Below are 13,631 nucleotides of genomic sequence, written 5' to 3' on the forward strand. Positions count from 1 at the left end.
AATGGCATGAACCCAGGAGGCGAAGTTTGCAGTGAGCGGAGATTGCGCCACTGGACTCCCACCTGGGCGACAGAGTGAGACTCCATCTCAAAAAAAAAAAAAAAAAAAAAAAAAAAAGCTAAAAATTAGGCCTTGCCTAGAGAAAAGAGTCACCCTGGATTCTAACCTCACCTAATATGAGGCTTTCCCTATATTCTCAGCTGAGGGGTAAGGACCTTGGACCTTGGAACTCCTGGATTCCACCTGCTGGTTGGAGCTGACAGGCAGGGGCCCCTGGGGGGCTGTGACGCCCTGTGTGATGTCATCAGGCTTTGTGAGGTGGCCTGTACTACCCTTTGAGTACCAATGTGTGACCCAGCAACCCAGCACAACCAGGCATCTGCTTGGAACCCAGCCACCATAAAGCCTGCTAACTAAAAAAAATTTTACGTCTCTCAGTTCATTCAGCACAGACCTCTGCCTCATTCACCTATGACTCTGCTTGGAAAATACATCAGTTACAAAGCAGTCAATGCAATTATCTCAAGGGTAGGTGAAGTGAGCTCCATGTGCTAGAAGTGGGAACAAAGATGGGGGAACGTCTTTCACTTCGAATCAGCGGAAGCAGTACATCAGATCCCTGCGTCTTGAAGGAGATGATAGCTCTGGGGATTAGGATTAAGAAGATTTATTTTTTAAAGGAGGAGTAGTCTCCAAGCTGGTTACACCACCCTAAACGTGGACTGGGCATTGTAATGGCTTTAGTTCATGAAAAACAGGGAAAGTTTTCATTATATGCGTCTTTATGCTGTTAATGTTTATACAGTGAACGTACTACTTATTTGAAAAAAAAAAATAGGGAGAAATGGTTCTTAGCAGCGTCATAAAGTCCTAGATCCTATATGGAGATCAGTATTAAGATGGTCCTAGGAAAGCCAGGGGTTTAAAAATGCTGATTATAAACTGGGCATGGCAGCTGGCATCTGTAATCCCAGCTCCTGGGAGGCTAAGGTGGGAGGATCGTGTAAGTCCAGGAGTCCAAAATCAGCTTGGAGGAAAGAGTGAGACTCTGTCTCAAGGGAAAAAAAAAGAAAAAAGTGTTGATTATTTACAGAAAAATAAGTTGTGATATTATCTAAAGCATGTTCATGTTTTCCTGACTCAACAGACTCATATTTTTTTAAAAACTTGGCCAGGCACGGCGGCTCACACCTGTAAACCCAGCACTTTGGGGGCCAAGGCAGAAGGATCACTTGAGCTCAAGAGTTTGAGACCAGCCTGGGCAACATAGCAAGACCTCATCTCTATTAAAAAAAGAAACAAATTAGGCATGGTGGCACTCACCTGTAGTACCAGTTGGAGGCTGAAATGAGGATCATTTGAGCCTGGGAGGTCGAGGCTGCAGTGAGCTATAATTGAGCCACTGCACTCCAACCTGGGCAACTGAGCGAAATGCTATCTCAAAAAAAAAAAAAAAAAAAAAAAAAAGAAGAGAAAAAAATAAAGAAACTCAATGATTGTAAATGCAGATTTAGGCTAGGGTTTTGGGGTGTGGTGTGGGTGTGTTGGTGACTATTAGCTGCATCCTTTTCTCTACAGGATTTTTTAAATCATCTGCTAAGTCTCTTTAATGCACTTAAAATTTTATTTGCTGTACATATGAATCCTCATTGAAATATATTTTACAAATTCTGTGCTTTTCTAGCATTGAATTCAGCATATTTTACTGAAGAAGATAACTAAACATGGTTGTCTTCTGAAGACACAAAGTCCAAAGGCCAATCACACACCTCTTACATCGATCTCTCGGTAGGAGGGGTTTTCTGTGTTTTGTGGGAGTGTAGGGGGTGGGTTGGGAGGTGAGGTGCTTGTCCCAGAGAAAATGTAATATAAGAACTCATATTAGTAACATAAGAAAATTAAGGAGGTTGGGGATATGTTCATAAGTGTTCACATCTAAAGAGAATTCCCCCCAAGTTTTCCTGATGTATTAGAATCTTTCTAGAGAATAATTTATTTTTCAGTAACAATCCTATTGACACAGGAGTCTTTCAATGCCACTTTGCCTGCCGGAAATTTCCCAGCTGGCAGCACCCCTCCCTGGGCCTCGCTTGGCTCTGGGCTCACCTCTGGGCTCACTCTGCCCACTCGACCCAGCAGGCTGCGCTCGGCTGGCACTACCGACTGAGATTCCGCACACACAACTGCTTTGTGCTTAGTCCATGGCTGGTCTGGGTGTGCCACAACCATCTTCCACCTTGGGCACCAGCATCTGGATGAGACGGAACGTGGTGGTGCCTGAAAACTCAGAGATGCCAACAACCACAGAGCCTCAAGGGGTGTTATGGCTCTCACTTGGGGAGTCCCAAGGTCTGAGCCCCCAAGGACTGTTACAGCTCTCTCTCTCCTTCCTGCCACCTGCAACATGGCAAACGGGGTCAGGGAGGGGGGTGTGTTATGGCTCGTTTTATTGTGGTGAACAGTGCAAATGGTGTGTTGCAGCTCATCTGTGCTACAGCTCATTCTGACCCACCTGCTCCAGTCCACTGCTCCTGGGCTGTCTCAGCCCCACCACCACTTCCCATCATGCGGGGTGGCCACCTGGCACTGATGGAAGGTGAGAAGGCTATAGTGTTCCAGCTCTTTTTGCACCTGCCATTTGGTGGGTCCCAGGTCCTTGTCCTGTGTCCAAGAAGAATGAGGTTACACAGACACTGGAGAGTGAGCAAGGCAGAGGAGGGTTTTACCGAGCAACAGAACAGCTCTTGACATAAGGTAGCCCTCTGTGTGAGAGGGGGCTCAAAGGTGGGTAGTCCCAACATGTGGCTGAGTCTGGGGTTTTCATGGGCTCAGAATGGGGAAGTGTGTGCTGGAAAGAGCACCAGTCCTTCCAGGTGGGCCTGGAAATAACACCATTTGATTAGCTGAAAGGCATTGAGAAAGTTCTCACTCCAGTTGTGGACTCTGGCAACTCAGTTGTGGTAAAGTAAATTAAAACAGTTTTATTCTCTTTTCAGGTGTCCTAATCCACATTTTCCCTACTTTGCCTTCATATATTTGATACTTTTAATTGGCATAATCAAATATTTCATTCGTAAAGTGCTACTTATTCAGTCAATGAATCTCTATTTTGCACCCAGGATCTTGGCCAGAGTGTCCTGGGGGAATATTTCTGTTGTAATAAATGTAAATATTCTATTGTAATACATTCCCCCTCCCTTAATCCGTATCCTCTGGACTCAGTCCCATATGTGCACCCTGGGTGCCTGCTGGTTCAAGATGGCTGATTCTGCAGCTCCTTTGGGAATACTCTCCTTCTTCCCTCAGCAGGGTAGGACTTTCCCACACAGGCTAAGTTGTAATGCGACCCTACTTATTGATCTGGTGGTGAGGAGGGTACTGGGGGGAAAGTCCTGAGGGAGGACACGTGTTGCCTTGCAAAGCAGAGAAGGAGAGCTAGTCTTCTTGGGGAGCAGTGGGCCATTTCTGCAGGCTCAGAGGATTCCTGTAGACCTGGGCCTTCCAGGTCTCCGGCGTGTCTCTACCCAGATATCCCCATCCCAAATGTCAGAGCCTGCCTCCTTCCCTGGATAGAAGACCAGGCAGGCTTGAGAATTCAACCTGCCCTGGAGCTCTGCTGCCCTGATAATCAGGCCCTGAGCATGACCCTCAGCTCTACCCGCCCTTAGGTTGTAGGAAATGAGATCCTTCATATGCTAACAAGGGCCTCTGACTCTGATACTTTGCTTTCAATTGGTGATTACCACCCTCAGCCTTCCTTGCCTTTTTCAAATGCAACCATAGCATCCGACAATAGCCGTCTATCCTGTAATATTTATAATTACTCCTCCCTATTCCTCAGTCAAGTGCATGAACCAGAACATTCCTTTCCACCTGTATTTCATCCTGATTCACAGCCAGTGAGATTTTAACAAGCATATATCAGCCATAGCATGCCAGGGGCTTTCAGAACACCACCTTTCCACCAGCGATGGGATGCTCAGGGCCAGCCACCTGGAGGGTGGTCTAGCCCTAAAATCCCCTTTACAGCCCATTTTCCTGGACCATTAGCAACCATCATACTAGGTCAAGTTGCCCAGGAAAAAGACTCTTAGACGAAGATTTGCATGGAAAAGTTTATTAGGAGCGGATCTGGGGACAAACACTGTAAGGCAGGGAGACAAGTAGGTTCAATCAGAGTAAGAGGCTAGATGGTGATGCAATTTCCAGAAGAGACTCCGCCCACCCCACAGGCAGCTCACATTGAGGGCTCTCCAGATTCTCCCAGATAGACAAGAGAGCTGTACCCATTGACCAGTCATTGAATGTGAGATCCCCAGGGCGGGGGACACTTGGACAAAGCGGCTTGACTAGGTCATGAGCTGTGAGCCTATGGCAGCTACTTCTCGTGGCAGCTAGAAGAAGGGGTGTCTCTGCCCTGAAGGCGGTGTCTGGGTGACGCAGCACAGCATCCCATGCACAAGACATTTTGTGCAGGTGTGTTCAAGTCTCTTTGAGGGGACAATGTCCTGTTCTGGTGGTTTGATGCCATGGAATTGTTCTGGATACCAGGTTCTGTCAAGCAGCGTGGGTTTCCTACTGAAGCTACAACGTATATGCAAGCCAGTTCCTGGGACATGCCTAAGGTCAAAACTGTAGAAGCCAAAGCCAAGCATGGGGGGGCGGAATGTGCCTATAGCTCCAGCACTTTGGGAGGCCAAAGACAGAGGATCACTTGAAGTCAGGAGTTCAAGGCTGCAGTGAGCAATGATCATGCCATCTGCACTCCAGCCTGGGTGACAGAGTAAGATACCAACTCACAAACAAAACAAGGCCAGGCACAGTGGCTCATGCCTGTAATCCCAGCACTTTGGGATTAATCCCTTGGGAAGCCAAGGCAGGCAGATTGCTTGAGCTTGGGAGTTCGAAACCAGCCTGGGTAACATGGCAAAATGCCATCTCTACAAAAAAAAAAAAAAAAAAAAAACTAGTTGGGTGTGGTGGTGGGCGCCTGTAGTCCCAATTACCTGGGAGACTGAGGTGGGAGGATCACTTGAGCCAGTCAAGGCTGCAGTGAGCCACGATCGCACCACTGTACTCCAACCTGGGTGACAGAGCTAGACCCTTTCTCAAAACTGTAGAAACCAAATTATGTTCTCAAGTCAGAGAGAGGACAAAAATTGGAGACAATACTAAATGTTCAAAGGTCAAGAAGACACTTGAGCAAATCAGAGTGTGGGATGAAGGAGGACAGAAGCTGAGGGTCCTAGAGCTTGGACTGACCTGCAGGGCCTAAGGCTCATTTCAGCGATTACCTTTTCCAGGTGCTGGGATGACATGTGATGGAAAGGGGCAGGGTCCAGGGGACAAGTGGCCGATGTATTCTTGTGTTTACCAGTATCCAATGCTGTTTGATACGGTTTGTTTGCATTTCTAATCTCTTTAGACAATCTTTATTTTAAAAATATCTTTCAGTGTAATGCACACATATAAAAAATAAAAACAAAATATTATAAAGAAAATTAGCAGGTCCCTGCCCAGTTCCTGTCCAGTCCCCAGTTCAACTCCCTCTTACAATCACTTTTGACTCTTCAATCTATTTCTTATGACAGTTACCCTCTTTTTTTTTTTTTTTTTTTTTTTGAGACAGAGTCTCGCTCTGTCACCCAGGCTGGAATGCAGTGGCACGATCTCGGCTCACTGCAACCTCCAACTCCGGAGTTCAAGCGATTCTCCTGCCTCAGCTTCCTGAGTAGCTGGGATTACAGGCACATGCCACCACGCCCAGCTAATTTTTGTATTTTCAGTAGAGACAGAGTTTCATCATGTTGGTCAGGCTGGTCTTGAACTCCTGACCTCGTGATCCACCCACCTCGGCCTCCCAAAGTGCTGGGATTACAGACATGAGCCACAGAGCCCGACCCACCTTCATATTTTAAAAGGGGGTTGTTAGAGTTCTATTTTTTTATTAATTTTATACATCAACTTCATTTGTATTATATGACCTCCATTTCTTCTAGTTTATTTTTCCTAAAAAAAAAAAAGGTCTGTATGATTTTTTTTTTTTTTTTTGTGGTTAATGTAGTAATCAGTGTTTGCATCTTACCACTCTGTAAATATTGTTCCTTAATTTTTTTTTTTTTTTTTTTTTTTTTTTTTTTTTTTTTTTGAGACAGAGGCTCACTCTGTCACCCAGGCTGGAGTGCAGTGGCACAATCTTGGCTGTCTACAAGCTTCGCGTCCCACGTTCACGCCATTCTCCTGCCTCAGCCTCCCAAGTAGCTGGGACTGTAGGTGCGGGCCACCTTGCCCAGCTAATTTTTTGTATTTTTAGTAGAGACGGGGTTTCGCCGTGTTAGCCAGGATGGTCTCGATCTCCTGACCTCGTGATCTGTCCGCCACGGCCTCCCAAAATGCTGGGATTACAGGCGTGAGCCACTTAATTTTTACCATCAACTGTGTCATCCACCTAAACTTCTCCATCCCACATACTCTTCCTCTCAACGGGGTTGCATTCACTGTCCTGGGTCCATGTCTGGGTTTTTGTTTTTGTTTGTTTAATAGACAGTCTTGCTCTGTCTCCCAGACTGGAGTGCAGTGGCATGATCTCAGCTCACTGCAACCTCCACCTCCCGGGTTCAAATGATTCTCTTCCCTCAGCCTCCCAAGTAGCTGGGATTATAGGAGCCAAACATTCCCAGCTAATTTTTGTATTTTTAGTAGAGACAGGGTTTCACCATGTTGGCCAGGCTGGTCTCAAACTCCTGACCTCAAGTGATCCACCCACCTCGGCCTCCCAAAAGTGTTGGAATTCCAGGCGTGAGCCACTGTGCCCAGCCATGTCTTTATTTACTTTTTCCTTTATTTCCATTTGCAATCCACAGGTAGTTTCCCAAAAAAGAATACATGGAGAGTACTTTTTCTGAGCCCTTTATATATCTGAAAATATTTTTATTCCACTCCCAAGTTTGATTAAATTTTGACGAGGTTGAGAATTCTAGGTTGAATAACATTTAACATAAAAGTTTCAAGCTGTTTGTCTATAGTTTCAGACTCCAGTGTTGCTGTTGAGAAGTTTGATATCATTTTGATACTCTTTCTTGTCTCATTCATTATATGGGGCATTCTGTGGGCCCCTTTCATTCTGGAAATGTTTGCATGATTGCGTTGACGATTTCCCCTCCACTTTTCTCTCATCACCTTGCGGAACTCATTACTGGGCAGATGTTCTTTCTACCTTCTAGAATGAAACACCACAGGTCTCAGCTTTCTCTTAGGCTTCCCTCTGCCATTTTCTTGTGCATTTCAGAATATTCCTTTCTCACCATTTTTCTAATAATTTTTATTATGTATTTCTTTATTTTGAGACAGAGTCTCACTGTGTTGCCCAGGTTGAAGTGCAGTGGCGTGATCTAGGCTCACTGCAACCTCGGCCTCCCGGGTTCAAGCCATTCTTATGCCTCAGCCTCCTGAGTAGTAGGGATTATAGACGTGGGCAATCATGCCCAGCTAATCTGTATTTTTAGTAGAGATGGGGTTTCACCATGTTGGCCAGGCTGGTTTCCAACTCCTGACCTCAACGAATCCGCCTACCTTGGCCTCCGAAAGTGCTGGGATTACAGGCGTGAACCACTGCGCCCGGCCATTTATTCTAATTTTTAAATGTGAACAATCATGTTTTAAATTTCAGCTTCCCCTTTTTATTCTCTCAATGCTCCTTTTTCATAGCCTGTTCCTCTGGTTGTATGAGTGTAGCATCTTCTTTGATCTCTCTGAGCAACCAACATTATGTTTCGATATTTTCAAAGTTCTCATTTCTTCCCCTTTCCGGTTCTGTTTGCATTTTCTTTCTTTCTGGAGGCTTTCCTTAAATGTCTCAGGCAATCCTTGGCAGCTGTAGGAGTCAGCTCCGGCTGCCATAACCAAGTCCACAGACTGGGAGGCTTGGCCAACAGACACTGATTTTCCCACAGTTCTGGAGGCCGGACTCGGCATCCAGCTGCCAGCAGGCTTGGATTCCCCGAGGCCTGTCTTCAGGGCTTGCAGGCGGTTGCCTTCCCGCTATGACCTCACAGGCCTTATTCTCTGTGCAAGCACCTGCCTGCGGACTCTTCCTCTTCCCATAAGGACGCTGGTCCTATTGGATTAGGGTCCACCCTGTGACCTCATATAACCATAATCACCTCTTTAAAAGCTCTGCCTCCAAATACAGTCGCATCGGGGCTTGGTGTTTCCACATGTGAGTTGCGGGTGGACACAGTTCCGTGCATAACAGCATTCGATTCTGATATGGTTTGGCTGTGTCCCCACCCAAATCTCATTTTGAATTCCCACGTGCTGTGGGAGGAACCCAGGGGTAGGTCATTGACTCATGAAGGCGGGTCTTTCCCATGTTGTTCTCGTGAGAGTAAGTCTCACGAGATCTGATGGTTCTATCGGGGGAATTTCCCTGCACAAACTCTCTCTGCCTGCTGCCATCCATGAAGGTGTGGCTTGCTCCTCCTTGCCTTCCACCCTGATTGTGAGTCCTCCTCAGCCACGTGGAACTGTAAGTCCATTAAACACTTTTTCCTGTATAAATTACCCAGCATTGGGTATCTTTATCAGCATCGTGAAAACAGACTAACACAGATTCCAATCCCAAAGTGAGATGCCAACCAGCTGAATGGAATCGCTGAGTGTTGGGCCGACCTTGGCCACAGGTGTGCTGTCTTCAGGGGGACGGCCTAGGGAGCCGGCTGCTTTATTGGAAGCTCTTACATTTCAGCACATGGAGGTCTTTTCTCCGGGCCCTGGCTTCTCATCCCAGAATGATTCTCCTATCAATCCCACCTCAGACATAGTAACCTGGCTGCCAGGATCCTGTGTGGGAGGAGGGAAAGTAGACAGATGGACCCAGACACTCCACATCCACACATTCTAAGTGACACTCTTGGTTTTAGCCCCAAGCTTTCCTTTGTAGAGGCTCAGCCTCTACCAGTCTACTTCTTCAAAGAAACCACTCTGACTCCTGCCTGGATTTTGCTGTGCAGGGCTGGGCGAAGAGAGTTGACTATTCTGAATACTAACATGTGCCTTTCCCCAAGCCCGCAGCCATGTGTCCACTGACTCACCAGGGGCCTCCAAGCCCCAAGCTGCTCCAGGGTTAGCAGCCTTGTTTCCTCATCAGAGTCCTCTGTCTCTCCACATTGTTATCACCCGTCCAATAACGTTCTCTCCTCCAGATGTGTTAAAATCTCACGTGCATTGATGTTCCCTCTACCACTCTCTTTTCCCATGAGAGTTTTTAGCTTTATTCTTATTCACAGCTGAGTCAAGAGGGAGCGAAGACACACACACATTCAATCTATCATCTTTAAAGGAAACCTCTCAAGACTTTCTTCTTTCTTTTTAAAATAAATTACAATTTCAAACAAGGAAAATATAGACAAAAATATGAGCACTCTGAGTTCTCATTTATCAAGCTCAATCAAATCACATCATTTTGCCACATTTTCTTAAGAGCTTTTTAAAAAAGTCAGCATAACAGTAGGAGGCTGGACATGGTGGCTCACACCTGTAATCCCAACACTTTGTGAGACTAAGGCGGTAGAATTGCTTGAGTCCAGGAGTTTGAGGCCAGCCTGGGCAACACAGTGGGACCTTGTCTATACCAAAATAATAATAATAATAATGATAATTAGCCACACATGGTGGCATGTGCCTGTGGTCTCAGCTATTCAGGAAGCTGTGGTAGGAGGATCACTTGGGCCCAGAAGGTCGAGGCTGCAGTGAGCCATGTTTGTGCCACTGCACTCTAGCCTAGGTGAGGGGAGTGAGACCCTGTCTCAAAAAAAAAAAAAGGATACAGTAGGAGTTCTTTATTCTCCTCCCCTCCACCATGAAGGTAATCACTGTTATGTAAATTCACTATTTTATATATATAATCACTATTATGTAAATTTGTGTACATCATTCACATGCATGTTTTTTTTTTTTTTTTACCATGCATTTGCTACATGTTGGTGTACCATAAATAATTGCACTCTTTTTCACGTTTTCCTGATTTATATCCCACCCTACTTGCTTTTCGCACATGATGTTTTTAGACTTTACAGCACCAGTGCACATAGCTCCAGCAGATTCATTTCCATCATTGAAAGAGTAGCATCGCTTTATTAGTTCTCCTGTTGAGGGAAACTTCAGCTGTGTCTAGTTTTCTTTTTCTCTTTCTTTCTTTCTTTCTTTTTTTTTTTTTGAGACAGAGTTTTACTCTTGTTGCCCAGGCTAGAGTGCAGTGGTGCGATCTTGGCTCACTGCAATCTCTGCTTTCCAGGTTTAAGCGATGTTCCTGCCTCAGCCTCCTGAGTAGCTGGGATTACAGGCGCCGGTCACAATGCCCGGCTAATTTTCTGTATTTTTACTAGAGACAGGGTTTCACCATATTGGCTAACCTGGTCTCGAACTCCTGACTTCAGGTGATCCACCTGCCTTGGCCTCCCAAAGTACTGGAATTACAGGCATGGGCCACCATGCCCGGCCAGTGTCTAGTTTTCACTATGACAAACATTACCTCAATAAACATTCTTGTACCTGTCTCATGATACATCTATTTAGATGAGAGCTGCCACTTATGAGTCTCTTTTTTTTGTTTGTTTGAGACGGAGTCTTGCTCTGCTCTGTCGCCCAGCTAGAGTGCAGTGGCGTGTCTCAGCTCACTGCAAGCTCCGCCTTCTGGGTTCACGCCATTCTCCTGTCTCAGCCTCCCGAGTAGCTGGGACTGCAGGCGCACACCACCACGCCTGGCTAATGTTTTGTATCTTTAGCAGAGACAGGGTTTCACCATGCTAGCCAGGGTGGTCTCGATCTCCTGACCTCGTGATCCACCTGCCTCAGCCTCCCAAAGTGCTGGGATTACAGGCGTGAGCCACCGTGCCTGGCCAACTTACGAGTCTCTTTAGGATATATCCCTAAGGATGGAACTGCTTCATCATATCATATACGTATCTTCAACGTGACTAGATGTTGCCAAAACGATTGTACCATTGCGCCATCCATCAGCGGTGGGTCACAGTACTCGTCGCTCCCTTTATTTCCAGCGTGTGACATTGTGTGTTTTTACATTTTTAACAAGCTGCTTGATGTCAAATCAGATTTTTTAGAGATCCATACTATCACTCCGAGGTGGACTGGATATGGATAAGGGATGAGAAAGCCTTCTTCGATGGTATTTCCTTTATGGACAGGAGTATGGGCCAATGTCTTGAAATGACACTGTATGTTTTATAAGCATGTTACACATTTTGATGTCAAGTAATCTTAGGAATATCAGTTTTAGGAATTTGTGCTAATAGAAATAAGGACACACTTTATGTATATGATAAGGACAATCAACGTGGTTGTTTTTAAAACACTGAAAATGGAATTTAAGCCAAGTAGGTGATTTACAAACCATTGGAATATCTAATACTGCTTCTCTTAAATCATTCTGATTTAGGAAATTGAAAAATGGACCTTTGAAAATGCTGGGTTTACAATGAGAAACACCATAATTCGATGTTTATTCTATGGGTCCTTGACATTTGGGATCTGGACAGCTCTGTTATTCATATATTTGCACCATAATCATGTGAGCAACCGGCAGAAGGAAAGCCATGAGCCTCTGTCAGCTTGGTCTCCTGGAAAAAAAGTACATCAGCAAATTATCTATGGCTCAGACCAAATACCAAAACCGCATGTAATAGTCAAAAGGACTGATGAAGATAAAGCAAAGTCTATGTTAAGTAAGTATTTGGATTTTTTTCCGTGAGCCATTTGAAGGGAAAAATATACCATAATATTTAATATTTGGAAGAGTATGAGAATATCCTTTTCAAAGCAATTTACTTTTTAAGTTATAAATTATTTTATATACCTGTATATATCTATACATAGAAAATAATAAAACAAGTATGCGTGTATTTACCACTTAAATTTATCATTTTAAATATAGTTTTGCTATATTCGCTTCAGATAGCTTTCTGTTTTTCCAAGAAATAAGTTGTAACAGTACCGTAAAAACTCTACCTCCCTCCTGTCCCCACGCCACCCTCAGAGGTTGTCTGACCTGAAGTGATGAGTGTCTTTCTCCTGCATGTCTTTCCACTTCCTCTGTATATTATCCCTAAGCAAAATATTGTGTTCTATGTTTTTAATATATTTTTAGATATTCTGATATACATATTATTTTGGAACTTGCTTTTTTCCCTCATCACTATGTTCGTAAGATTATTTTCCCATATTCCCACACATGAAGATCTAATTTTGCCAGGCGTGGTGGCTCACACTTGTAATCTCAACAATTTGGGAGGCAGACGCAGGAGGATCACTTGAGGCCAGGAGTTCAAGACCTGCCTGGGGAACATAGCAAGACCCCAACTCAACAAAAATAATAATAATAACTAGCCAGGTCTGGTGGTGCATGCCTGTAGTCCCAGCTACTTGGAGAGCTGAGGTGGAAGGATCGCTTCAGCCCAGGAATTCAAGGTTACAGCGAGCTATGATTGGGCCACTGCACTCCAGCCTGGGCAACAGAGTTAGATGCTGTCTCAAAAAAATAAAAAATACATAAAATACAAATATGAAGACCCAGTTTAACAAAATAAACCCAAAGAAAGATGAAGAAAATAAGAGTAGAAATTAAAGCCTTAACACACAGGCCTACTATTTCTGTGGATCCCTGCTCTGAACGGCCCTCCCACTAGATGACCAGGTAGGTGTGGGCCTGGAACCCTACCCTAAGCACTACTCCAGCGTGGGACACACGACAGCCCCTTGGCAGGTCTCCTGCTCATTGCCCCGAGGTCACACTCTAATTCTGGCTCTCAGTCTTACCTATCGGATGGTGACAGAAAGGAGAGAAACAGCAAACCAAGGATGAGTGCCAGGGGGACAGTGTTGCTTTCTGGGATGTGAGTAGAACCTGATTCTCTGCCAAGTGAAACAAGTATTGGGATGGCCAAACTGTTTCCCAAAGTAGCTGGGCCACTTTATATGGAGTGTGTGAGAATCCCATGTTCTCTGGATCTTTGCTAACACTTGACATGGTCCAGTTTTTAAATTTTAGTTATTCTAATGGGTGAGTAAGGCCATCACTTTGGTCTTAATTTGTATTTCCCTGATGACTAATGATTTTGAGCACCTTTTCATGTGCTTGATAACCACTCATATACCTTCTTTTGTAAAGTATATTTTGCAGTCTTTTGTCTATTTTTAAATGGGATGTTTTTCTTCTTAATTTTTAAGACTTCTTTATATATTCTAAATTCAAGTTTCTTGATATGTGAGTTTCAAATGTTTTGGACAAATCTGTAGCTTGTCTTTTTATTCTCTTTAATGGCGTTATTCGAAAAGCACAATTTTACATTTTAAAATTTGGGGGTTTTTATTTCATAAGTCCCCAAAATGCCTCACAATGTTACATTTTGATGCTTTTCTTGTATGATTTATGGTTTTTATGTTTCATCTGAGAAACCTTTGCTTACCTCAAGTTCACAAAGATTTCATTCTGTTTTCTTTTAGAAATGAATTTAAAGTTTTAGGTTTCACATTAGGGCCATGATCTATTTTGAGTTAATTGTTGTGATGATGTAGGGTAAGAATAAATGCTCATTTTTTCCACATGGATATTGTGA

General features: G+C 44.4%; 1 protein-coding gene across 1 annotated transcript in view; it reads left to right on the forward strand.

Moving 5' to 3' along the window:
* The first annotated feature begins 313 nt into the window (after positions 1–313).
* GALNTL5 (polypeptide N-acetylgalactosaminyltransferase like 5) overlaps positions 314–13,631 on the forward strand; it is a 65,525-nt gene continuing 52,207 nt past the window's right edge. The window contains exons 1-2 of the mRNA XM_010384051.2: positions 314–528; positions 11,456–11,741. Of these exons, the coding sequence (XP_010382353.2) occupies positions 472–528; positions 11,456–11,741 (343 nt within the window). The 5' untranslated portion in view covers positions 314–471. The remainder of the gene's footprint in view (positions 529–11,455; positions 11,742–13,631) is intronic.

This window comes from Rhinopithecus roxellana, chromosome 6 (genome assembly GCF_007565055.1).
Source record: "Rhinopithecus roxellana isolate Shanxi Qingling chromosome 6, ASM756505v1, whole genome shotgun sequence".
Lineage (NCBI taxonomy): Eukaryota > Metazoa > Chordata > Mammalia > Primates > Cercopithecidae > Rhinopithecus > Rhinopithecus roxellana.